The sequence below is a fragment of the Lissotriton vulgaris genome, chromosome 5, assembly GCF_964263255.1.
Source record: "Lissotriton vulgaris chromosome 5, aLisVul1.2, whole genome shotgun sequence".
In the NCBI taxonomy this organism is placed as follows: domain Eukaryota; kingdom Metazoa; phylum Chordata; class Amphibia; order Caudata; family Salamandridae; genus Lissotriton; species Lissotriton vulgaris.
The window spans coordinates 1,181,178,351-1,181,205,562 of record NC_141693.1 but is presented as its reverse complement, the minus strand read 5'-3'; the positions used below and the strand labels follow the sequence as shown (position 1 = coordinate 1,181,205,562).

General features: G+C 44.1%; 1 protein-coding gene across 7 annotated transcripts in view; it reads right to left on the bottom strand.

The window, feature by feature from the left end:
- The window catches only part of PLEKHA1 (pleckstrin homology domain containing A1), a 712,942-nt gene that overhangs the window by 439,386 nt on the left and 246,344 nt on the right, over nt 1-27,212 (bottom strand). For all 7 annotated transcript variants that reach the window (XM_086922967.1, XM_086922963.1, XM_086922965.1 and 4 more), the window contains exons 6-7: nt 26,259-26,387; nt 24,776-24,916 (exon numbers count right to left, since the gene is read on the bottom strand). In XM_086922967.1, the coding sequence (XP_086779093.1) occupies nt 24,776-24,916; nt 26,259-26,387 (270 nt within the window). The remainder of the gene's footprint in view (nt 1-24,775; nt 24,917-26,258; nt 26,388-27,212) is intronic.

Sequence of the window (27,212 nt, the reverse complement as noted above, 5' to 3'; positions counted from 1 at the left end):
GAAATTGAAGCTGCACAAATATTTCAAAATGAAACCGACAATCAAAGAAACAAGACAAATGAAAGGGAAAATTAAAGACAGATTTATTGGTCCTAGATGATCTCACAACCTTGGAACTACCGGAAGAACTAAGACAAGGTGAAGAGACACTGAGAGATCCAAATGAAGATACTATGACTCAGAGAACAAGGAACTTGGGAATTGATCAAGAGGTACCATGCAGTGATTTCAAACCTGCTTCCCAATTCTTGCCACAAATGCCTCAGGACGCTATAGACGTCTTTTCAGTGGCGGTAATCAATGACTTGGTGCAATTCCGTGAGATAGGAAATCGAGGAGCAAGAAAAGGAAATCTAACCAGAGCCCAAGAAAAAGCACTAAAGGAGTTACAAAAGGTCTCTAATACCATCTATAAACCGTCTGATAAAGGCAGAAATATTGTCCTATTACCAAGGGAACAATATGTGGGAGAAGCTCTCAGAAAATTAACTGATGACAGATACTATGAAATTACAACAAAGAAGAAATACCATGAAGGTATAACTGAATATCTTGTATTGATTCAGAAATGGCACAATAAATCAATGTTGACCACTTAAGAATATCTTTTCTTGAGAACTTTGAACCCCATAATTCCTACTTTTTACCAATTGTTGAAAATACATAAGAACAGAACACAACTGCCTGGCAGGCCCATAGTATCATCTTTGGGAAGCCTAACTGAAAATCTGTCTGTTTTTATAGATCATTTTCTATTTCAATCAGTATTAAAATTAGCTTCCTATATCAGGGATACTAAAGACTTCATCATAAAAATTGAAAACTTAAAATGAGAGTCATCATACACTCTTATGGTGCTTGACATCACAAGCTTGTACACATGCATAGACCATGTGCAGGGTCTAAAGGCTGTTGAGTACTTTCTTGGTAAAAGACTATTGAAATTTGCTGAACATAGCAGAATGTTGATAGAGATTATGCAATTCTGCCTGCTAAACAACATTTTTCTATTTCAAGGAGACCTCTACAGGCAGGTTTCGGGGACCGCGATGGGCATCTGCTTCGCCCCCAGCTACGCGAATTTATTCGTGGGCTGGTGGGAGGAGCAGGTGGCATGGTGCCCGATCAACTCAACATGGACAGAAAACATCGTAACCTGGCACAGGTACATCGACGACCTCTTCCTTGTGTGGAGGGGGTCAGTTGAAAGTGCGAGACAATATGTAGAACATATAAACAACAACGATGTTAACTTGCAGTTCTCGGGCGAGATTAGCTCAATGGCAGTAAGCTATCTCGATCTGAGGATTGAAGTTAGGGAAAACAGAATTATCATGGCTCTACACCGTAAGCCAACTGCTGGAAATAGCACATTACATGCTACCAGCAGTAATCCAGTAAAATGAAAAAACAGCATCCCTTATGGAGAGTTCTTACGTCTCAAACTAAATTGTTCCAGAGAATGTGATTTTACCAAAACAGCTAGAGAGAGTCTGAAAAGATTTGTTGCCAGAAGTTACAGCTTAGAACTACTTGAGAACACACTATGAAAGGTCAGTAAAATACCAAGAAAGAGTTTACTAACGGACAAAAAGGAGGTGAAAGCAAGTGAGGGGAGGTTTCATTTAATTACTACCTACTCGGAAGACACCAGTTTTATAAGGGCAACTTTATGCAAGAACTGGCATGTTTTAAAAACTGATGCAATCATTGGAATGGATATTCCACCAGTTCCGCAATTAACCTTTAGAAAGGCGAGGTCCCTTAGAGATTAACTGGTTCACAGCCATTTGGATAACCCTGTACCAAAACAGAACATATTAACCGAGATGAAAGGTTTCTTCCCTTGTGGAAGATGCAAGGCATGTGCATCTAGCAAAAGGGTTTTAGGTTATGACATCCCAGGTTTGAAAGAACGAAAAACTATAAACAAGTTCATAACATGCCAGACCACACATGTGGTTTATTGCCTAGTCTGCCCCTGTAAATTAAAATATATAGGGAGTACTATAAATTGTGTCAAAATGAATGTCCTAGAGCAAATGCGTGCAATCATGAACAAAGACTTGAGTTACCCAGTGGCGAGGCATTTCGCCATCAAACATCAGAGTAACAGAGATCTACTCCAATATTTCGGACTAGACCATGTACCACTTAATGCCAGAGGAGGGGATAGGGTACCCGAATTAAAAAGGCTAGAATCTAGATTCATCATTGACTTACAAACTAGGACCCCCAGAGGTTTGAACAGTGGAGAGGAACTAACAGTTCACCTAGGGAGCTAGGTTGAGCCATTTTTGCATGAAACTTTCTTTAACTTATGATAACAATCTTGATATTTTATTAACTATCTGTAACAGATGATGGACAAGCCGATCCACAGCGAGATTGTAATGAGACAGGGCGGTTCCGTACATAGTAATCACCTTTGGCCGATCCACAGCAACATTTTTATTAGTGGTGTGCCCCAAAACAGATTCTGGCATTATACAGAATCACGCGAAGTTGGGCGACTGCATGAGATGTAAATACATTGATGTATATATTGTATATAGTGATGTAGATATGTATAGAAGTGTATATATATATATTTATCATTGCGGGTTTTGCACACTACAAGATGGCGCCTACTAAACAGTTGTGGCGAGTAGTCCTACATTGTTTTCTATATCTGTTACCTGTGGTTAAAAATGTCGCCTCAGTTTGCATAAGGTAAACACACTGAAGGGAGAACCCCGAAACGCGTTTGTGAAGCGTTGGAAATAAACTGAAGCTGATAAATAATCCCGCGAGTGCTGCTATCTTTTCTTCCCGGCTGGGAGAGAGTACCTTTGAGCGCTATATATATATATAGATAGGAGGCTAAACAATGTAATAAACGCATAAACTGCTTTTGCAGAATACATAATATATATATAAAAACACAAGAGGGCAAGTAGCACTTGAACTCTGTTTTTAATCAGTAAACCTCTTGATGAAAACTGCAACTAAAGCAGACATTGTTAGCATACAGGCTGCATTGTAAACCAATAGCATAGAAAATGAAAGCATGTTAATACAAAACTGGCACCGTGCCTTTAAGGCAGCCATGACCCCTAGCTTCCCATCATGCCTCAAGGGTGACAGTTAGGTCAGTTGTTCTTTGCGTAACCCTGAAGATCACTGCACAAAAATATCATTTAACAATGAAGTAAATTCCATTTGCATGGGGAGGCAGGTGGTTTGCTTATGACTTTGATGAGGATACCCCTAGACGAGAACTAGGATTACAGGAAAGTAACTTATCTTTCTCTTCCAGGGGATCCTCATCAATAGTCATAAGCACTGAATACAATAGCAAGCCCTTCTTCCACCTGCAGGCAAATGAGAGCGAATGACCCTACATTCAACAACAGCCGTCACTAGCTGCTGACAAGATTCTTCAAGTAGGCCTGGCCTACTTGAGTGTCCTCCCTGGTGTCTGAATCTAGACAAATAGTGCCTCGTAAATGTATGGACAGACCTCCAAGTTGCCGCCTAACAGATTTCAGAGATAGGCATGTTATGAATAAAAGCAGTCGTAGCTGCTTTTCCTCTTGTGGAATGAGGCTTGGGAGTAGGCTCGAGGGGCCTTTGTGCTAATTGATAAGCTAACTTGATGCATGAAACTATCCATCTGGTGATGGACCACTTTGAAGCTGGAAAACCCGTTCTGATCAACCCATAGTTAACAAATAGTGATCAGATTTTCTCGTTGACTTGGACCTATCTAGATAGAATTTTATAACTCTTTTTAGGTCCAGAGAGTGTAAAGCCCTCAGCTGGACTGGAGGGATTAGGGAAAAAGGTGGTCGGAGAGATGATCTGATTCACATGGAAATCTGACATTATCTTCGGGAGGAAAGAGGGATGAGTCCTCAATACAACCCTATTAAGATGGAAAACAGTATAACGTTCCTTAGAGCACAGAGCCTTTTTTCGCTCACTCTGCGAGCTGACTTGATCGCTACCAAGAAAGCCACCTTCAAAGTGAGGTGTTGCAAGGTTGCCTTGTGGATAGGTCCGAAAGGTGGACCCATCAACTTTGATAGCACCAGGTTTAGATCCCAGGGTGGTAAAGGAGGCCGGAGCGGAGGGTAGACATTTTTCAAACCCTGTAAGAAGTCTTTTATAACCTCTAACTGAAAGAAAGAAGGCTGAGAAGGAGAGCGCCTATATGCAGTGATAGCTGCTAAGTGCACCTTAATGGAAGGAAACTTCAAGCCTGCTTTTGCCAGGTAAAGCAGGTATAGTAGAATGACCTATTTCTGTCCTTTGGTCGGGTTACAATTCTTTTGAACGCACCACATATAAAAATGTTTCACTTGCAAGCATACGAGTGTCTAGTGGACGGCCTTCTTTCTTCTTTTAAGATGGACATGCAGTCTTGTGGCAGTCCTAAATGGCCATACTGGAGAACTTCAGGAACCATGCTGCCAAGTTCAGAAAGTGAAGGTTGGGGTGATGAATCCTCCCGTTTATCTTGGACAGCAGGTCCGGACTGCATGGCAGCCTCCGGTGCCAGGAGCCAATGCCAGAGAGTTGGAGCTTCCAGAGACAGTGTGCGTGAGCGAGTTCCCCCCTGTTGGTTCAGGTAGTACATGGTGGTGGTATTGTCAGTCTGTACTAAGATTGAACTTGCCTGAATCGAAGGGAGGAAAGCCTTGAGGACCAGGTGAGCTGCTCTCAGCTCCAGCATGTTTATGTGATATGACCACTGTTTTGATGGCCATTGACCTTGTGTCTGGAGAGACTCCAAGTGGACTCCCCAGCCATGGAGGGAAGCATCAGTGATCAGTGTTTGAGAAGGAGGTGCTTGATGAAAAGGTATCCCTACTTGCATTTTCTCCTTCTTCATCGACCATGGGATGGATGCTCTTGCTGCGTTTGAGACTTATTTTGTAGTCCCAGAGAGCTGTTTGCTGGTCTATCTTGTCCTCCAGATCCTGCTGAAGAGGCCGCATTCGCAACCTGGCATTGGGGACCAAGAAGATGCAGGATGCCATCAACCCTAACAGGGAGGCAATCAGACGAACCAACAGCATTCTGTTGTCCAGAACAAGTTTGCATTTCTGTATGATGGAAAACTGTCTCTCCTCCGAAGGAAACACTTTTCCTACCTCAGAGTCTACCAGAGCTCATAGATGATGGATTCTCTGTGTGGATCATGAAGTCCATTTGTTGAAGTTCACATGAAGGCGCAACCGGTGAAAAAACTCTAGGCATTGCACGAAATGACTCCTTACGCTGTGGGGGGAGGAGGGACCCTTCAACAGCCAGTCGTCCAGGTACGGGTACACAAAGCTGCCTCTGCGGCGTAGTGCGGCTGCCACCACTGCCATGCACTTCGTGCACACTCGGGAGCTGACTTCAACCCGACGGGTAGTACTTTGAACTGGTAGTGAGAAGACCCCACCAGGAATCTCAGGTACTGTCTGTGATGATGACTGACCGGAACGTGAAAGTATTCATTGTGTAGACCCAGCGAACACATCCAATCTCCCTGCCTGAGATGTGGATATATTAGATGGAGAGGCAACATGCAAAACTTCTCCTTCCTGATTAAATTTGTTGAGTGTTCGCAGATCCAGAATGGGTCTGTATTTTGCTTTTCGACCCTTCTTTCCTAAGAAGTATCTTGAATAGACCCCTCTCTCTCTTTGAGATATTGGCACTTTCTCGATGGCTGATTTTCACAGACGGGTGGCAACTTCGCACTGCTATATCTTTATTTGGTGACACGATAATGAAACCGGAGGGATTGACCGAGGATGGCGTCGAAAACAGTAGAGTACCCATTCTGCAGCTTAGCTAACACACACTGGTCCTTTGTGATAGCTTGCCACTCTTTTTTTGCAATACTTCCCCCCCCCCATTGGAGTGTTGAACAGCGACAGGTGAAGTGGTCACTCATTCTTTGGCCTGCATCTTGGTGGTGGTGTTAGCCAGACGCTGGTTTCCTCTTCCTCTGGAGGAACGCCTGCATTGATATGGAGACCTTTGTTGTCCTTGCTGGTCCTGGTTTTTCTGCCAATGAGGAGTTTGAACTCTCTGTTGGGTGGATCGCTGATTGTAAGGCCTGCGGAATTCTTATCTTCTCTAGACCCACAGCCTTTAGTGTGTCTAGCTCCCTTTTCATCCGGGACATTTCTTCATCTGTATGTGCCCCGAACAAAGATGAGCCGGAGAAGGGAAGATTTAGGATCCGAGACTGTGCCTCTGGTTTGAGAGCGAAAGAGTAGTTCCATCAGCTGCAGCGCTGATAACTTGGTTAGCCACCAAGCTGCCTTCATGCAAGATCTCATCAAAGTCCTTGTGATCTTCTTGTGGTAACTTTTCCGTGAATATTTGCAGGGAGTCCCACAGAGACCTGTCGTACCAGCCCAAGAGAGGTGATGCACTCAATACCTTCATCATAGAGGCTGATGTGCCACATACCTTTCTTCCCCACGAATCCTGTGTCTTACTCTCCTTATCTGGTGAAACAGTAGATGAGGAAGCAACAGCATGATTCTTTTTTGCTGCAGCGATGATCACAGAATCTGGTGGGGGGGTCAGATTTAAGGAACAGCCAGTGCTCTTCCGGTGAACGATACTTCTTCAAAATCCTAGCCGGCGCGGTCTTGAGTTTCGCCAGCATGAGAAAATGTCCATGACTGGTTCTATGAGGCCTGGTACAAATGGTAGCAGAGGTCTAGATGCTGCCCTTTGGTGTAAAGTCTCAAAGATAACAGAGGACGAACTCTGTCGAGTCAACATAGGGATGTTTAGTTTTGCCGTCGCTCTGCCAAACCCATCTTGAAAAGTGCCAACGTCATCCACTGGAGAGACCCTCGATGGCGGGCTGTCAGTAAGAGTAGGTGAATAGTCTGTGAATAGTCTGTGTGACTTGTGTGTGGAAGAGGAGGAAGGTGTTGGAGATCTGTGCCTTCTACTCCTGCTTCTTGATCTAGATCTCCATCTGTGAGAGTGCACAGGAGTGAGACTACTATCCCTGGTTCTTGATGGAGTACGCTCTCTATCCAAAGCCTGTACCGGTCGAGCTAACGGAGACCTGTGAAGAGGGGCTCGAGTAATGCTGTGGCCTTGTGGCTGGAGGTATGGCCCAGTGATGCAAGGGTCTGTTCCATCTCGGTGAAGCCCTTCTCGACCCTCAGGAGAATGTGGAAGGAGAGTTCTCTCTTTCTATGCAGGCCTGGTCGGCAAATCTTAGTGTCCCCTGCACACTGGACTGCTGGACGTCGAGATCACAAACTCTGGAGATCTTGAAGTTGAGCCTCTGAGAGAGCTGGGAGAACCTGTTCTCAACGTGGGTGACATGGACAGGCTTACCGGAAGTGAGGCCTCTTTGGACTGGTGTCTCGACATTGATCTGGAACGTCTTTAAACAGACTGCTTTCTCAACGTCGACCACCGTCTCGACGTTGACTTTCTCCTTTTGGACGGAGGACTCAATCTTGCAGTAGACCGGCCTCTCGATGTCGAACGTCTAATTGACACCGACGGAGTACCATGTTTCGACATCAGCCGCCGCTGCTCTGAAGACCAGTGTCTCGACGTCGATTGGCGGTGTGCTGCCGTCGACGGAGATTTCTGCCTCGACGCCGAAGATCTTTGCACTGACCTCAACGTCAGCGATGTAGTGTTGCGCCTCAATGTCAAAGATCTTTGGACTGACTTTGACGGAGACTTCTGTCTCTGCAACGGAGTCTTGCACCTCGACGTCGAAGATCTTTGGACAGACCTCGATGGAGACCTTTGCCTCAACGCCGATCGCCGTTGACGTGGCGACAACAGAGTGCTGCATCTCAACATCGATCACCTAGCCAGCGTCGACGGAGACTTGCTCCTCGGCTTTGATCATCGCCTGGTTGACAACAAGGGAGGGCCCTTTACCTTCGTCAACGTTGAGCGCGTTGTCAATTTCTTAGAAGAATGATGAGCCGGCAACACCGTAGTCTTCGACGAAGATTTCTTCGCCGTTGGAAGCTTCGACATAGATCCAGACGTCCATGAAGAACAGGTCGGGACCTTGCCTCTCGACGTCCACCAAGTTCTCTTTCTGCTGCCTCACTGGAGACCTACCTCTTTCAGAGAGGCCATAAAGTCGAATTCACTCCCTGTCTTTGATGGCCCTTCTCGACCACTTCTTGCAATGTTGACAGGTGGCAGAGGAGTGAGAATCAGGGAGGCAGAGGATACACACAGGGTGTGTGTCTGATCTAGCCTTCTTGCCAAAGGCAGGGCAAGGTTCGAATAAGGCATTTCTGACAGAAATAAACCTTCTCTAGAACTCAAAAAAGGTTTAACTCGCACTCTAAGGTAAAAAGACGTTGAGTGAAAGCAAAACATCTTCAAACATATCAGATTAGAAAGTAAAAAAAAGGAAGGGTTGTGAATCAAGGGGCCTGACTGAAGGAGCCATAAAGAACAACTGACTGAACTGTCACCCCTGAGGCATTGGAAGCTAGAGGTCATGGCTGCCTTAAAGGCACGGGCCAGGTTTGCATGAAAATGCTTTAATTTTCTATGCTATTGGTTTACAATGCAGCCTGTAGGCTAACAATGTCTGCTTTAGTTGCAGTCCTGAACATCTCCTAATCAGGATTCCGCAGCAACCACAGCACTGATACCGCCCTACACGCCGCCACCGACATGCTCTTCGTCCTGGAGCAGGGCAAAACGGCAGCGCTCATCCTCCTGAACCTCTAGGCTGCCTTTGGCACCGTCTCCTACGTCACCTTAGCCACCAGACTCCACGACGCCAGCATCCACGACAAGGCCTTCAACTGGAAATGCTCATTCCTCACCTGCAAAACTCAGCGAGGCAGACTCCCGCCTTGCCTCTCCGAACCAACAGAGACCAACTGTGGAGTGTCCGAGGGCCCCTTCCTCAGCCCTACCCTCTTCAACATCCACATGGCCCCCCTCGCAACCGTTGGAAGGAACCACAGGCTCAATATCGTCTCTTAGGCCGAAGACACCCAGCTTTTCCTCTACCTCACCAACGAACCCAACATCACCAAACACAAATTCCAAGAAGGCATGAAAACCATCGCCACCTGGATGAAAAACAGCTGCCTGAAACTCTACTACCAGAAAACAGAATTCCTTATCCTTGGCTCCACCCCCTCCGCATGGGGTGACTCCAAGTGGTCCCTCCCGCCCTCAGAAATCCTCCCACCTCGACAGACCGTGCACGAAACCTCAGAATCATACTAGATTCATTGTTCACAAAGAACCGCCAGCTCAACGCCGTATCATTGACCTGCTTCAACACCCTCTGCATGCTTCGAAAGACATTCCGATGGATCTCAGAAAAAACTGTCATGCATGCTTTCATCAGTAGCAGACCAGACTATGGCAACGCTCTCTATGCCAGAATTAACTAGAAACTCCTTCGCAGCTAGACTGATCCAAGGAGTGTGGACATTTTTTAAAAATCTACTTGGCCAAGGGACAAAATGTCACAGAAATCTACTTGCCCTGGGAAGATATCTGCTTTCCCTACCTACTCCATAGCTAACTAAAGTAGATATGCCCAGAGAGAAGCTTAAGTGCAATCAATGCAACATGCTGTCCAATTTATATATCCAATGCAAGTCCAATTATTCAGTGCACGGTCATGTACCCTTAAATGCAAGTGTTGTACAGGCTGGTTGTACAGCATGTGTGCAGATGCATCAGCGTGCACTGCACCCAATTATCAAGCAGTTTGCATGTGACAGATTTCAAAATGTAGAGAATTAGTACCTAAAGGTAGATATGCAGACTCGTAATTGACTACATATCTTGAAGCGTCTTTCGCATAGACTGTGTGTTAGAATATGAACTTGTAGGACAGAAGGGTGTTCTCCATCCTAGCGCCAACTCTTATTTTTCCAGTTTCATAAATACTCCCATGTGTTGCGCTGATAAATGTGTGGATGGAAATAACTGCACTTCTTGGCAGAGCTTATGAACTGTTCATGGGGCAGCAAACATTACATAGCAGAGGTGCTGTGATTTAGTGAGACAGTATCCACAACTAAAGAATACACAAGAGGAAGGAATGGGCAATTAAATTAATCTCTCCTTTTACGCTGCTGGGCAGGTGTGGTGTGATTATATTATTGTGTATTCACTGCTACATCTCCACATTCTTCTCTCACGGAAGTATATGGAGCACTGGACGTAGCAGTACAGGGTTGTCTTGTTCACAGTACTGGTATAGTAATGGCACCAGCAGAGTAAGCTTCCCTAACAGGCGTGAAGCTCAGCAATAGATGTGTAAGTTTCTCTCACTGAGATTTGTAAAGTTGTCACTCTTTTCTTTAAAATCCGAGTTCTGTGCCACTAGTCTCTCTCCTTCCAATGTCCCCAGCCCTCCACTGCCTAACCAGATGTCTTATCGTCCGGAAAATCGTGTAATTCCGTTGCTGGATGCTGACATGAGAGTTGTGGGAAGTCAGGTGAAATGTACAGATTTAACGTTGCAGCAACTTGTTTAATCAGTTTGTTTCTTTCAGAAGCTGAGCATTCCAAGGATCTAAGGTGTGATGCTTAGATATTTTAAAATGGGTACATGCATAAGGAAGGCACTAAGACAGGCACAGAGGAAAAACATGCAGGGATAGAAAAACAAAACCTTTATGTCTACATAGGACGAAAATTCACACAGGTAGAAGAGTCACTTTCCTTGGATCTGGGTATGGACTTATTTTTACTGCTGACGTAACTGAGCAAAAAACTACAGTGTTTGCATAAAATTCTGAGGTGGGAATATTGTATAATTCCAAGCAGTTGTCAATAAAACGTTATTGTGAGACCTAAAAATTTATATTTCGATAATATCTGTTTTATATTGAGTTTGCTTCTGCAATTTTTGCCATTTTATATTGTAGCAAATGACAGATGGTCCCCCACTGATGGTAGATCCTGTGTATGTCTGCGACTCATATACAGAGCCACTCTAATTATGAGGTTATATAGCTGCGTCATTTTCAACATCATTTGAAATATAAATCATCACATGCTACATAAACTGCAAATTTGAACAAAAAATGTTGATTCTAGCTCAGACAGATCAAACGTTACTAAAAAGGTGGGGACACATACTGCCGTTCAGTGGAAAGCCCATCGCGAGTAGTGACTGGTCACTTTTACATTGCTTATTGCTGTATTTGGGAGTTCATCTGAAAGTAATGAGGCAAAACATTTATATAGACAGTGTTACCGTGTACAGATGGGAAAATAATGAAGTAATACTTTTAAAAAAATTGTCTGCATTATGCTGTATAATTCTCATTTTGTGGCCACATAATTTAGTCAACACTGCCGCATAGTTTAGACCTTTCCTGCCTCTTCATTACAGTGGCTCTGCTTATTTAGCACAAACCGCCGGAGCGCTATGCACGGTGGGGGCTGTTTAGATTAGGTTGAGGAGACTAAAAATGCAACCAAGTAAAGGTACAGGGTAACGGTAATGAGTCCAAAATGTGGCCAATAACCTGTTTCTTGACAGGATTAAAGGCTATAAAATTGACACGGACGCAGTGGCAAGATTTAGAAGTAAAGTGTGGGCATTGATTAAGCAAGAAGACATGGAGCGAAGGGGTGGGGGGCCAGGTGGGGGTATTGGAATAAGGAAAAGGCAAGACTGTGGGGTAGGGAGACTTCGTTTGGGTTGCGACGATTTGATGGCAAGAGTGAACAGTGTGAAATACGCTGCACACACAGCATTGCCTGAATTACAAAGATGCCTTCTGTCTGCTGCATTATGTGGCAGTTCTTTTATTCAAATGTTACTTTATTTGCATAACCACAGGAAAAAAGATTTAATTTAAAAAAAATGTATGCATAATCTTGCAAGGCAGCATTTTCTGAAATCCTGCCAGGTGTTTAAAGTATGATTGTTTTCTCGTCCTCCTCCATAAAAGCAGAGACAAAGTTAAGATCAATATCTCTATATAGTGAACTTCCTTTCATCGTGTTTCATTCATGATCAACGCTGCACTGATTACATTGTTACACTGCAACAGGGGCCTTATTGATCGGCTGGCTCCTTCCCACTACATTGTAATTTTTTAGGTTTCGCCTTGTGATCCGCTGCGCAGCAGCGTTCGCACAGGCGAAAACTTTGATTTACGAGTATGGGGCTTATTCCTGCCTCTCTGTTGCATTGGCTAGCTCCAGAAATGGAGGCTAGCCATTGGAAGAGAGAGGAGTCCGTCATTGTCCGAGGCAATTCGTGGGCGTTCCGTACATTTTTTTCCCTCTCCGCCCCCTTGCGAACGTCATTGCGGCGGTGGGCGTATGTTATTTTTTTTTTTTGTAGACGGCATGTTGTGTTCAGTTCATTGTGGCTTTTGCAGGAGTGGGCTGCGCGATTTCTGTTGCCGGGATGTGTTCCTCGATTTGCGAGCAGGTAAGCAGCATTTTCTTATAATTTTATTGTAACTTTGTACGTCTTTCCGTTTTTGTTGTCTCTGTGTATTGTTGTGACTTCTCTCCGTCTTGTCGTGTGTAAACTCGTGGCTGTCGTCTTTGTTTGCCGTCTTTGTGTGGCTCGTCCCCCTCGCCCTTCGTTGCTTATGCGTGAGCTCCTCACCTTCCCCCTCCCTCCTCGTTGCTTGGCATTGAGGTGATGGTGTTGTATAGCCGGACTTTTGTGCCTCCTAGCGTCCGTCTCACATTGGTAGTGTCACGTGCTGTTTCTCCTGATTCAGACTCTCCGCCTTACTGCCGGCTGCAGCTGAGTGTTCCAGTGTATGGGTTTACAATGTCTTAATACAAATCATTTGTTTACTATGGCATTGATTGTTAGCAGCAGAGTGGGCCTCTTATTATTATAACCTACTTCAAAACAAAAATCTGTGATTTATATCACAGGCCCATTTTTGATAAAGTTGAAGAAAATGGTGGATGATAAAGATCAATAATGAGAGCACGACTCTAGTGTAGGTTCTCACACCCGAGACATGTCCTGTTGATGGTAGATGGTTAAACAATTAGTCATTAGGGTTACTTTCGTCAATGTCCTACCTGTCTTACAGTCACCTTGGCTTTATAAAGATCCCTTTGCTCCACTGGGCAAATGCTGCACTGTTAAAGCACGTCAGGACATTCATTATGTGATGAGTCAGCTTGACAGGAAATGATGTCTGCATGAGTCACAAACTGCTTTGGAGATGCTCGGGAAGCCAGAGGATTCTTATAGGGATAAAGATGGGTTGCAGTGGGACAGCTTGTCATGCTCGCAGTGGAAAGCACGTGGACCACCCTGGGCTTCCCGTAAATGTGTTTGGTCATTTAAATGATATCACTGTTAAATGCAGTAGGTCGCTCGCCGGCAGGAACGTCCTTAGAAAGAGCTGCAGGGAGTGCACGCCACACCCCCAAGCACACTTTCCTGCTGGAGCAATCATTGCACCCTTGAAGTCTTGGTATGGAAGTGGTCATTTGTTACATATCATGAACGCTGACCTGTTTGTCTTTAATGGTTTAAAATCTGCTCTATAGTCTGGAAGTTTGACATTTGTAGATAAAATAAAATGTCAATCAGTCGAAACATGATTTTTGGAAACAGTGTGTGCATTTCATCTGGAATGTTAGCTTTGCTACAAAAGTCTAAAAAAAAAAAAAAAAAAATACTATTGCCCACGTTTTGTCTGTTTAAGCGGCTCCTGGAATGATCCAGAGGATGTATAGGTTCTAACTAAGAGTGAATCCGCCGACAGATTGTGAGCACTGGAGTCAAACTAGCCACGTTTTCCAATACACACTTTTCGTTGCAATCATAAGAAGTGGTATGCTTTAACATTTCCCATTCTTAAGCGTATTATCCTATAATATTCATTAAAATAGTTATGAATTAGGAATTCATAACCAAATACGCTTTTGTTTAATTGCAAACCACGCGTTTTTATTCATATCTCGACTATAAAACAATAATTATTTAACTGAATCTGCTTTTTAGCGGCGTTCTTCATGCCTGATCTTAGAATGGATTCCATTCAATATCTATACTGCCCTCGGGAAACGACATTGGGTAGGTTTGTACTATACCGCATCTCCGGAAGTAGGGGCCGGGCGGTGCTTAGTAAAGTAGGCTATGATGTGCTTTTACGTCACGTTCTTTGCATATGAGGCGGTGCTGCTTGCTGACTGGGCGTGTGTGTGTGTGTGTGTGTGCGGCGCTCTGGGGGGGGTGTGTGTGGCTCTGGGTGTGTGTGTGTGGCTCTGGGTGTGTGTGTGTGTGTGTGTGTGGCTCTGGGTGTGTGTGTGTGGCTGGCTCTGGGTGTGTGTATGTGTGCGTCTCTGGGTGTGTGTGTGTGGTAGTAATTGCTGTCTGCTGAGCTCATCCGTAGGGTACAATAGGTCTCACATTTGCGAGAGATTAAGCTATTGGCAATGTAAATGACAATGCCATTTATTTATCTGTTTTCAAAACCAACACATAAATACAAATTTTGTCATTTACAATGCCAATAGCTCTAACTTTTGCAAAGGCGAAACCGTTGCATTGTAAATGCTTGTTTAACATGCCATTCATTTGACCCTGCCCCCACGCTCACTGAACTCAGCCCATAACATGCAGCATCACAGTTCACGTAATTTTCTTAACGCTGTGACCACTGCATAAACCATTATCAGACTGACTCACCTGTCGTGGGAGCCAGTGGCGTAATGAAAAGTAATTAAGTCAGGGGAGGGAGGTCCCCCCGCCCTCCCACCGCACTGTGGAGGCGAATGTTTACACCACTGTGGGGAGCATACAGTGTGTCTGAGACAGAAACCTGCCGCTCCCGATTCCAGGAAGTGCACCAAAGGGTACACAGACAAAATATAGAGTTTTAAATATCGATATACAATAATATCGAAGTTTAAATATCGATGGGACAAAATATCGAAGGTAAGTAATATCGACAGTCTTAATATCGATATTAGTATGATATCAGTAATATCGAAATTTTAAATATCGATGTCAATAATATCGAAATAAATAACTTCGATGTTACTAATATCAATTTTTAAATACATTTAGTGTATATTATATTGTATTTATTATGTTTTATTATTTATTTTTAATGTAATTTAATTAAATATTGTCTTTTACTACTGTAGCGGGTTGTGGGTTTATAGGGGAATAGGGTGGGAAGTAATTTCATTATGTTAAATTAATTATTAATTAGTGGGAATTATTAATTAATTAATTGAGAAATAATTTTTTATTAATTTTAATTAATTGATTAATTGATAAATATGTTCTGTAGCGGGTTATGGGTTTATAGGGGAATAGGGTGGGAAGTAATTTAATAATTAATTAATATATGTTTGTACATATTTTAATTAATAATTAATTGGTAATTAATTTATATTAATTAGTTAATTAATATAATTTTGTACATATTTTCAATTATTAATTAGTTGGTAATTAATTAATATTAATTAGTTAATTACATTAATTATAGTAATTTTTTTATATATAATTTTTTGTTATTCTTAATTAAGAAAAATAATATTAATTATTAAATTAATTACAGCTAATGTGCTAATATATTTATTTTATTGTTGTTAATTAATAATTAATTGGTAATTAAATAATAATTAATTTTGGGTAAAGGAGTATTTTTAGGGTTCAGGGTCAGTTTTCAGTTTTTGGGTAAAGGGGTATTTTTAGGGTTCAGGGTCAGTTTTCAGTTCTTGGGTAAAGGGGTATGTTTAGGGTTCAGGGTCAGTTTTCAGTTCTTGGGTAAAGGGGTATTTTTAGGGTTCAGGGTCAGTTTTCAGTTTTTGGGTAAAGGGGTATTTTTAGGGATAAGGGTCAGTTTTCAGTTCATGGGTAAAGGGGTATTTTTAGGGTTCAGGGTCAGTTTTCAGTTTTTGGGTTAAGGGGTATTTTTAGGGTTCAGGGTCAGTTTTCAGTTTTTGGGTAAAGGGGTATTTTTAGGGTTCAGGGTCAGTTTCTGGTTTTTGGGGTACAGGGATATTTTAGGGTTCAGGGTCAGTTTTGGGTTTTTGGGGTACAGGCGTACAGGGTAAAAACTAAAATTTTTTACATTAAATCAATTAAATAACATAAAAAAATTACATTAAATTATTAAGTGTTTTATTTATTTTAAATGTATATGTATTAGTTTTAATTTTGTTTTAATATTTTTATTTAATATTTGTAAAATTATATGTATTTATAAATTATTTTTACATTATTATTAATACATTTAAAAAAACGATATTTTTAATTCCGATATTTTTGTACTACGATATTTTTTTTCGATATTTTTGTACTTACCTTTATGAAGATAGGATTCCGATATTTTTGATGTCGATATTTTTGTTCCGATATTTTTGTAGTTCGATATTCTGTCGATATTATGTCAGACATTCGCACCAAAGCGCACCAAAAACAAGTGGCCTGCCTTGGACGGATACCAGTGAACAAGAGAGAATCAAGCCACGCAGCAAACAGCGGCAGAGAGACCGCAAGGCCTCCCGGCCCAAGGAACTGGAACCTGGCAGCGGAAAACGTGTTTCCTACCTCTTCGCCCACCCTTGCATGCTCAGCAGCTGGGTTAAGCATGCGGGCAGCACCAGTGTGGAGCTGACTTTTGACTCAAGACTCCCCCAGCCAATCACTGGCTAGAGCCCAGTCACGGGCTTCTAGCCTCTCAAAGGCCTTCAAAGGCTTTCCAAATGTATTTCGAATTGTCTGTGAGCTCCAGAGTGCTCTCAGCTTGTATATTTTTTTAGTGATTTAACGTCTACTTGTCCATCGGACAAAATAGGCATTAAATCTTCTTGTCCATTATAACAATCTACTTGGTTCGGGCGTCGGGCGATATGATTCCCCCACCCCTTGATCCTCCACATCCCCAACGGCAGTCGCATCACCCAACACCTCTGCGATCTCCACTGGCTCCCAGTTGAAATAAGAATAACCGTCAAACTCCTTACCCACGCATACAAGGCCCTTCACAACACTAGACCAGTGTACCTGAACAACTGCCTCTCCTTCCACACACCCAAAAGGCACCTCCGATCAGCCAACCTCTCTCTGGCCACCGTTCCACACATCTACAAGACCACACAGGAGGAAGATCCTTCTCCTACCTCGCCGGCAAGGCCTGGAACAACCTTCCCTTCCACCTGTGGCAAGCCCCCACACTGCCCTATTTCAGGAAGGACCTCAAGACCTGGCTCTTCTGAGAACCCCAGCACTCAAAAGATCTGCTCCCAGCTCCATGAGACCCCCGCAGGTGAGTAGCTGCACTTTAGCAACCCTGATTGATTGATTTTTAAGTATTGAAAGTGCCCGGGAAGCCATAAGGAGTACAAGGGCTGGAAACTCGACAACTCAAGTTCCTAAGCACCATTATGGCTTCACTGAAACCAGGAGTGTTTGGTACCAAACAGCTCCTTGTAATAAATCCCCACTGATGTCAGAGTGAGATTTATTAAAACATGTACTCAGAGGGCACCTCAGAGGGGCCCACTGAAAACCTTCCGACCCTGGTGTGGGCACTGACTGGCTCTAGGCAGCCTGCCACCCACATGCATGTTTCTGGCTCCCTGGGTGGAGAGCCTCTCCTCTCCGGGACCAGAAACAATGCAAATCCTGGGAAGAAGTGTCACACCTCCTCCCCAGGATGAGCCAGTACTCGGAGTGGAAGCCTCAAAGGCCTGCCGCCTTTGTAATGTGACCCCCAACCTCTGCTGCTAGCAGCAGTTGGCAGCTCCTGGTTTCCACCTCCCTACTTGAATGGGGAAACTGGCGGGAAAACCTAGAATATGAGGTGTGCCCACCTTTCCCAACTAAATTAATCAATGAAGTTTCTTATAAAGTGTGACTGCTCACCTGTAAGGGTCTCAAGGTGCTGAGCGTAGGAGGGGGTTGGATCTGCGCTTCGGTTTAAGAGCCAGGTCTTGAGGTGCTTCCTGAATTGCAGGAGGATGGCGATTGCCTGAAGAGCAGGAGCAAGGAGTTCTTCGCAGTGAGGTAGCAGAAGGATCTTCCTCCAGCCGTGATCCTATGGATCTGTGGGGTGGTGGACAGGGGCACTCAGGCGGAGCAGAGATGTCTGGTGGGAGTGTAGAAGGAGAGGCAGTGTTTGAGATATGCAGGCCCGTGGTGGGGAGAGTTTACCTTCTGTAACATCTTTTGTGCTAGAGACTCTAGGTAGCATCATGTGACTCCAAGTTGGATACGTCCCAACCCAGATGTGACATCGGGGTAACAATATCTGCACCATCTTCTTTCCATGACATCAGTTTCTTTCTGATCTCTGTCTGCACCATAAGACACAAAGCTCATAGTAATGAGCAAATGCCAGAGTGCAGATCTCTAGATTGAGATCTTCTTAATGGGTTATCTGAGTCTATTCCACAGAACTGGGAGGAGGGTAGGTTGCTGAGAAATCTGCAGTTAGATAGAGTCTCTACCAGAAAAGGCGTTACCAAAGCTAAGTTACTTGTTCTTCTGATAGATACCACCTCTCTAGAGTAAGAATATATATATAAAAGGAGTACTTCCTGAGGCGGTGGGTGAGACAAGGAAATCTTGCACAACAGATTGGTCAATGTGCTCGTCCTGCCAGACATCGCTCTCCAAGCAGTAGTGCTTTGTGAAAGTATAGGAGGAGCCTGCGTAACAACCTGGTAGATATACAAAACTGGCACACCAGCTCAGTGGTAGACGTCTTCACTCTGGTGCAATGAGCATGCAAGCCTTCTGGGGGCTACTTTTTAGCTAGACAATAGCAAATCATAATGCATACAGCAATCCATCGGTAAACACGTCTTTTATTGGACTTTTACCCCCTTTTTTGCTCCAGAGAAGCCCACAAAAAGTTGCTCATTCAAATGATGGTTTCTGGCCCCAATCAATATAGAAAAAGGGGGCTCTCTACGGATCCTAACGAAAGAGACGTTCTTCCACCTTAGAGGGGTGACACATAGCCTAAAAAGCCAGCATGGTGATGGATATTGCCCATGAGTAAGGACATCAATACCTTTGGCAGGAATTTCACTTTTGTCCAGAGGAACTGCTCGTCTGGAAATAAGGATGTATATGGCTGTTGCATTGACAAGGCCTGGGGTTCACTCACTAACCGGGCAAGTGCAAGGACGATGTGGAACACTTTTCTTTATGGCCAAAAGACGTAGAGAGCAGCTTTATATCACTTAAAAGGGAGAGCATATCAAGTAGGTCAAATGAAGGTCCTACTGAGGCATCACAATTGGTGTGGACAGTAAATAGGTTCAAAAGGAGTGCACATCAAGTAGGTGAGAACCAAATTAGGTCCCACTGCGCAATAACGAACGGTGCTGGCCACTATAAGTGGATCAGTCCCTTTAAGAGACGCATCACAACAGGTGATATGAAAAGGGACTGCTGATCTGGCAAAAAGGAGGAAAGCTAACGCTCAACTGTTGCCACATCAATGCCATACTGGGATAAGGAATGGCAAAACAATAGAATGTTAGACAACTTTGTAAAGTTTGAATGTCAAGGGAGGAAAACCAGACAGTAAACTTCTCCCAGTTTCCTGCCAATACGGTTTTTATGGATGGGCGTCTGGCTACCAGACTGACATGAACCCCTTCAGAACAAAGATGGAAAGACATCAACTGTCGATGTTTAATCTCCTCATATGGAGGTTTAGGTTGTGCATGGTTGGAGAAAGAACTCGGCATTGCAATTGCCACAGGCAGTCCTCTTGAAGGAGCAGCCGGATCGGAGGATAAATGCTCATGAGCAGAAGTGCAGGATACTCTCCTCATTGAGTGCTGTGCCACTAGGATGACTTGGTCCCGGTCTTGCCTGATCTAACTCAGCATTCTGGGCAGGAAGGCACACAGGAGTCCTGAGACAAAATCTTGGCGAAAAGCATCTGCCAGTGAGAACTGCATTAGGAACTAAAAGATGCTAAAATGTGGGCACCGCACTTTCTCTGCTGTGGGGGTCGGATCGAGGCAGGGTTCTCCCCATTGTTGGAAGATGCCTGTGCCACCTTGGAGTGTAGCTGCCATTCATGATCTGCTAGGCAATTCCAGCGGAGTTCGTTCTCCCCAGCATTTAAAGATCTTACCAGGTGATGTGTGATCAAGGAAGTCCTCTGAGCATTCAGTCACTTACAGAGACGTAGGCACTTCTGGCAAAACACCCATGAACCCAGGTTGGACAAGCTGTCCATGAGAACCTGTACCAATTCCCCCTTTCATGGAAGGAAGAAATGCCTTCAGTTTCAAGTGAATGGTTCGCAAATCCAGGCAGCAAATGTGGAAGTGAGTTTCTGCCCTAAAACTGAGCCCTCTGATCTCTTTGAGACCAGAGTCCTCTGATCTCCACCTCTCCCATATGACCCGACCCAGCATTGAGGCATCCATCTCAATCATCAACTCTGGGTGAAGTAGGTAGGGGGTTCTGTCGCTGGGCCAATTGCAGTCGAGACCTGCTGGCCTTCAGAAAACTTCTCAAGACCTAGCTCTTCGATCAGTAGCAGCCCCCATCCCCCCCAGCGCCTTGAGACCCTCATGGGTATGTAGCGCGCTTTACGAATGCAATGATTGACTGATTGAGCAGCCACCACTGCAGATCTTTTGCAGTCTACTTCAACACCTGGCCCCTAACAGCACTAGGGCTATTTTTAAAATCATGAAGGACATTGCTAGTCCTGAATGCACTAATAACAGCATCCCACCTAGTCAGGAGCTATGTAATAGCTTAGCTACATTCTTTGATGAAAAAATAAGAAAAATCATAGAAGGGTTGGAAATTGACGAAATGGGTATATCCGGCGAGATAGATGGGCAACCTTCTACAGGTAAGCAAAAGAGCTGGGAAAGAGGGGCTAAGCCGGAGGATCAGGTGGTCTATTTGGATCATTTTGAGCTTCCCTCTGAGGAGGAGTTTAATATGATAGCCTCAGGAGTTTCTTCAGACTCCCCTTTGGACCCCCTCCCTCCCTCCTAAAATTTGGAAGGAGCTGGGAGGTGAATTGCTTCCAATACTTTGATAGCTGTGCAATCAATCACTGAGCAGTGGACAGGTCCCGGCGAGCTGGTAACAAGCAATAATTACACCTTTGTTGAAATGACCTACACTTGATCCAGCAGGCCCAAAAAATTACAGACCGATATCTCCTCCCATGCCCAGTAAAGATCATAGAACGTTTGGTCAGCAGGGCACTCTCACAGTTTTTGGAGCGTAACAACAAGCTGGAGGATGTGCAGTTTGGGTTTCGCCCAGGTCATGGGACAGAGACAGCTCTGGTTAGCGTTTTGGAAGACCTTCGAATGCGGGCAGACAGAGGACAACCAGCTATTTGGATGTTACTGGACCGGTCTGCCGCATTAGATACGGTCAACCACACAGCTCTCATGACCAGGCTGGAAACAGTAGGGGTGGGAGGTGGAGCACTGGATTGGTTTCGATCATATCTGACAACCAGAAAACAGTGTGTGACCCTCCCCCTTATTGTTCGGACTTTACTGAGATTAAGCATGGGGTCCCCCATGGCTCTGCAATCAGCCCAATACTATTTAACACTTATATGAGCCCCCTAATCTCGATTATTAAGTCTTATGGGGTCAGCTTGGTAAACTATGCTGACGATACACAGTTCATTGTATCATAGAGGAAAACCAAGCGGTCTCACTGGAAAAACGTCATGCCTGGATGTTAGAAACGGTGCACTGGCTGAAAAACAACTCCTTGCAATTTAATTGTGAAAAAACTGAGATACTCTGCTGAGTAGAAGGTAAAATCCCCTGTTCTCTCCCCTCAGGTTTTTGACCCATTCCATCGAAGATACCTTTGCTACCTGTCGCGTCGGAACGCAATCTTGGGGTCAGTTTTAATGATAAACTGAACCTTGAAATTCAAGTTAATAAAATTGTGGGAAGCTTTTTTTCGCTTATCAGGGTTCTTCAGAAGATTCTGCAACTACTCCCATATCAGGTGCGAGCAAGCGTAGTAAGGAGCGTTATTCTGAGTCGACTTGACTATAGAAATGCGCTACTGCTGGAAACCCCTAGGTACCTGATTGGGAGACTACAGAGAGTACAGACGGTGGCGGCTAAGTCTAGACCACGACGGTCATCCACATCCTTGGCATTGTAGGAGCTGCATTGGCTTCCGATACTCCAGAGGATTCAATTTAAGTCACTGTGCATCGTCTTCAAGGCACTGCATGGGATAGGACCAAAACCTCTGCAGTCAAAGTTCAACTGGTATAATCCCACACGGATCCTTCGGTCTTCCTCAACTAATCTGGTGAATATACCAAAGATTAAGAAAGTTAAATCTGGCAGAAGAGCCTTTAGCTATGCGGCAGCACCCCTCTGGAATAGTCTGACAGTTGAGCTAAGACAGATGCAGTATCTGATGAAGTTCAGGGGCAAAGTTAAAACTTGGCTTTTCCCTAGAGTACAGGCCGAGACTAGCAACCAGTGAGCGTGGAAGTGTGATGTTGGAGTATCTGTACCGCAGCGCCAGGATGCCTGTAGGGTTACAGCACGCTTTATAAATATGAAATACAATACAATACAATACAATAACCTGGATGGCCTCTGACAAGTTTCCTTGGTGCTGATCCTACAGAGACTTCAGATCCCACTGCAGGCCTGTATGTGCCACCTTGCATGGTCCATAAGCAGAAGACAGGAAAACAGGAAGCCTCAGAGCTCTAACTGAGACCCAGGTCATGCGTTGAAACACAGGGATCATCTTCCGAATGTCCTGGACACACTGAGGCAAGGAAAATGCTCTGAAGAGCACAGTACCCAGGATGGCTCAGATGAATGGGGGCCATTGTAAAGAAGCCAGTGGAAAAGTCAGAGTTTGTCAAGTCAGACTTTGTCTGGAGGTAGTTCAAGAATGTTGCACAAAGAACTGAAAGTACTCTTCACCTAACTGAAACCATAGGTAATGTCTGTGGAATTGCAGGATAGAGATGAGACAAGATGCATCCTGCCGATCAAATGCCTCTCCATCTAGTCTCCTGGATCCAGGGCAGACAGAACTTGTGCTGGGGTTGAGTATTTTGAACTTGCTCTTCCAGAGCACAAAGTTCAGAGGGCAAAGATCAAGGATAAAACTGAGGCCTCCATCTTATCAGCACAAGGAAATAAAAGTAGCAACAGCCAGTCCGATGCCGGCACCTTGCCTATGGCCAGGACGTCCTGTGTCACATAAGAGCTTGTAGGGTTGGACAAATGTCCACCGGGATAGCTGGCAAGATGTCCGCTATGATCCCACAACACATGTGACTACCTCCCAGGAAGCAGCTGATGTTGACTGACCTAAGGACAAGGCTAGGAAATGAAACCATGAATGTAGCAAACATTCCCATGCGTTTGGACAGCCTATCCGGGGGTTGATGGGGGAAGTTAAAGAAGCATTTTGGATAATCCTGCTTACAAAAACCCATACCAAGCTTCCCAGAGTGGGATGCTTCAGAGGTTCTTGGCTCATCTTTCCTGGATTAAGCATCTTAGTCAGGACATTTGTTTTGAACTCTGCTGTGTATAAGGTGAAGTCTACTACTTCTACTGCTATTTTTATCACATTTGCTAGGAAGGCAAGTTCCTCAGTTGCCATGGCTGGATTTGGGGAGGAAAGGCTAACATTTGGAGAAGTATCTAGGCAACTTGGCATCTTGTAAATCAAGAAAAAGTGGTAATCGTTATAATTGTCATCATCAGCATGATTGTGATCAAATCGTGCCTCAGAGTTAAAATGGGAGTACAGATGTATTGTTTGTGATCCTGTTATGTTGAACATTGCACTGGGGCCAGAGTCGGAAGAGCCAAGCTAGAGCAAAGACCTGGCCTCATGGCAAGGTAGAGTTCAACAGTCGGCTCAGATCCGATGGAGGTAATAAAGCTGGAGGTCACCTCTGATCCTTAGGGCCCCAGGACTGCCAAGGGGATCCAGACGGATACCAAAAATCTGGTCCATGGTCACTCTCAGCTCATGGAGATGTTGTGGCATTGCCAATGGCCCGGGCATCAGGAGCATGATTGAAATTGGTTTGCAATTCACAGAAACACTTCGGGCAGTCTTGGAGGGAAAAGGAATCAACAGCATGCAGAGGTGGTGCAGCTATAGTGCCGGCGTCGCATCCAGGGAGGGACATATCCAACACGGAGTCACACAATAACACCTACCACTGTGCAAGGGAATTGCTATCGAAAATTCTCTAGATCCAGTCTAGTGCCCAGGGTATTCACAAAGTGACGACTCTGTGGTTAGAAGTCTGTATCAGAAATTAGACCTATTTTCAAAGAAACCAGAGTTGTGTATACACTTGGAGGACTACAGTGAGTCAGTCCTCAACTAGGAGAGGTACACACTTCAGGATCAGATCAGAACTGAGAAAAATAAAGGACACTTATAAGAAGATTTTGCTGACCACACAATGCTAATTACAAGAGACGAAAAGCAACTGATAAAGTGGGGAGGTCTGAAGCCTTGTGCTCCGGTACATCCAGCCTTCATCACTATGGTTTTCCCACCCATATGTGCATTAATGAAAAAAGGGCAGACACACCAGCTCTCTTTTCGTTACCCAAACATGCAAGCTATCCTCAAACAGTTCAACAAAGCTTCTGATTATTTCCCTCTACTACTCTCCGGTTGCAGCTTTATAGGTCCTTGACGTTACAGGAATGGGTTAAAATTCAGATCACCATACATTTAGGGCATATTTTTCAAAGCCTTATGTGCCTGCCCATCTCCCATTCAAGACTAACCGTTCGCCGAAAGGTCACTTACCAACGCTCCTTGTTTCACACAGTATCCCGCTTTGATCACAGAGCCATTTGATAGCTGCCGTGTTGCCAGGCATGCAGTCTGAGTTTGGGAACATTTCAAGTTATTTCTGTCACCATCTTCGGCATATTCATCCAGCTCTTGCTAGAATGGAAATGGCAGAAAACTCAACTGAATGAATAGAGATGTTGTCAAGGAAGTTTAACAGGAGAACATATATTTGTGAGGTTTTAGGTGCTCTATTCTTTATGCATTGGTTGAACTGATTACATACACATCTAGCTTATTTCTTACTTCTGTTCTTAGGTTGCTACTCAAATGGAAATAACAAGTGGCATACCAGAGATGTAGTATGTCACCTCACACAAGGCCCCTAAAAAACACTTTGCAATCATGATTGATCAGTCTGAAGCAATACAAAATTTGCACATAGATGTTGGACTGGCAGGCCCTCCACAACAGGAGTGTAATCTGGGTTTTACCCCGTGGGCAGCATTGGGTAAAGAAACCTGTGTGAAGTAAGGCTAAGTTGAAGTAGTCACAAACAAACGTAACAGGCTCTCTACATTGCTGTCCTGGGTGTACTACTGCTACCATTATGTATCCATAGTTAGCATGTTAAGGAGCGTCCCCACCTCATTGGGGAGGGTTACCCTTGAGGTCAAAACGGGAGTAATCAAGCAGGGAAATACACCTAACCTTCTTATCTTTTTACCGAGACCCAACTTAGATAACATTACTTCTCTGGGCCCAGCCGTCCTAAGGTGCCTTCATTAACATCCTAGAGATTTCCCGCTTCAACAGCATTGCTAGCTGGAAAAGTATTTTCTTTCACAATATCTATATAATAAGATTTATTTCACTTTTCAGACTATGGGAATGTACTTGTGGCAGAGCCTGAAATTAAGCATGTGATGATGGAACAGGACAACACTGGAATTCAGATGCAGACATGTGCAGGAGTCCTTAAGCACCACAGACACAGCACTTGCATCCAGTGAGGTTTCAACCCAATATGTATTAGTTAACACAGCTTATGAAGATATGCAAAACCTCTGACATGCTTCTTTGATAAGCCTGTAAACTTTCCAATTTCTCAGGACATATTTTTCATTCTCCTAAGGATGGACATGCCTTTTTCAAAGGAGGATCTGCAACATTAGATTTTACCAGCTTCCTTCCTCCACTTGTGATACGTACAGCACACAAATAACAATCCCCAAACTGGCAATTTAGTAGAGAACTCTTATCACCATAATGGTGTATTTATTATAATTTGAACATAAGGGCTTCGTTGTTTTCTATGACGGGATCTACATGATTGTACGTAAAATGAAAATAATGATGCAAGGAAAACGAAACCTAACCCAACACTCACCTTTGTGTATCAATGATCTTAAGGATACCTTTCATCAATCCAATCTTCTTGAGTGCCTGAGTAAGATCTTGAACCCTACAATCCTTCAGTGTCCAATCTAGAACTCACCTGTGTAGCTGTAATGATGGGTACCCCACCAACAATATCTGTCCTGTAGGATACTTGTTTCTTGCCCCCTACATTGTCTGTGGCTCGATTCTGGTTGTCAAATGTATTCTGATCACACAGCTTTGGCACCTGATGGATAAATAATAAAAGTTACTAAGCAAGAGAAGAACTGTAAATGTACTGATTTTTTCAAACCTATTATTTTACATAGGAGCAAGGCAGGGTTGAAGACTGGAAGTAGTTGAGTCAGCGGTGTTGGAAGGCATGAGATGGATAGGTAACCTCTCTAATTAAAGTGGGTAAGATCAGCAGAAGATGCACAAAAACAGGGGTTGCTCCAGAGGGTAAACCATGAGTGTCGATAAGTGTCATCTGGGGTGCACGTCAGTCTCACTCTCATCTGAGTGTGTCAGTCAATGTATGCCTCATCAAGGGGCGTATACTATGGGTGCCTCAATCATTTGAGAATGGTCATAGAAGCTTGTGTTGGAGTACATGTCAAAGAGTGTCTCATCCACACACAGTTTCAGCAGTCACAAAGTGGGGTGGCTAAATACGTTTTCCCGTTAGGGAAATTTGGTATGGGGCTTAGATGGGCAGATAGCCAAAGGTCCAGATGAACTGGGTCTTGGCTAGTGGCTCCCAATGGTGAGCCCAGTTTCCTCAATTCTCCCGGACTAGCATTTTTGGTAGCTGACTGAGCACAAGGCTCACCACACTGCAGCAAATGATGCAATAATCAGTTCAAAATAATTAAACTATAGTTAGAAGTACAATAGCTCAATGGTCAGACAAAATACAGAAACATACAATTTATAACCTAAATATTAAAACTAGAAGGCAACAGATCTTCTCCTTCCATTCACCTGGGATCTTCAATGATATCACTGTATCAGTCAGGTCTGCCCAACCCTGCTGAAATTTAGGAAAGAGCTTAAAACACACCTCCTTAAA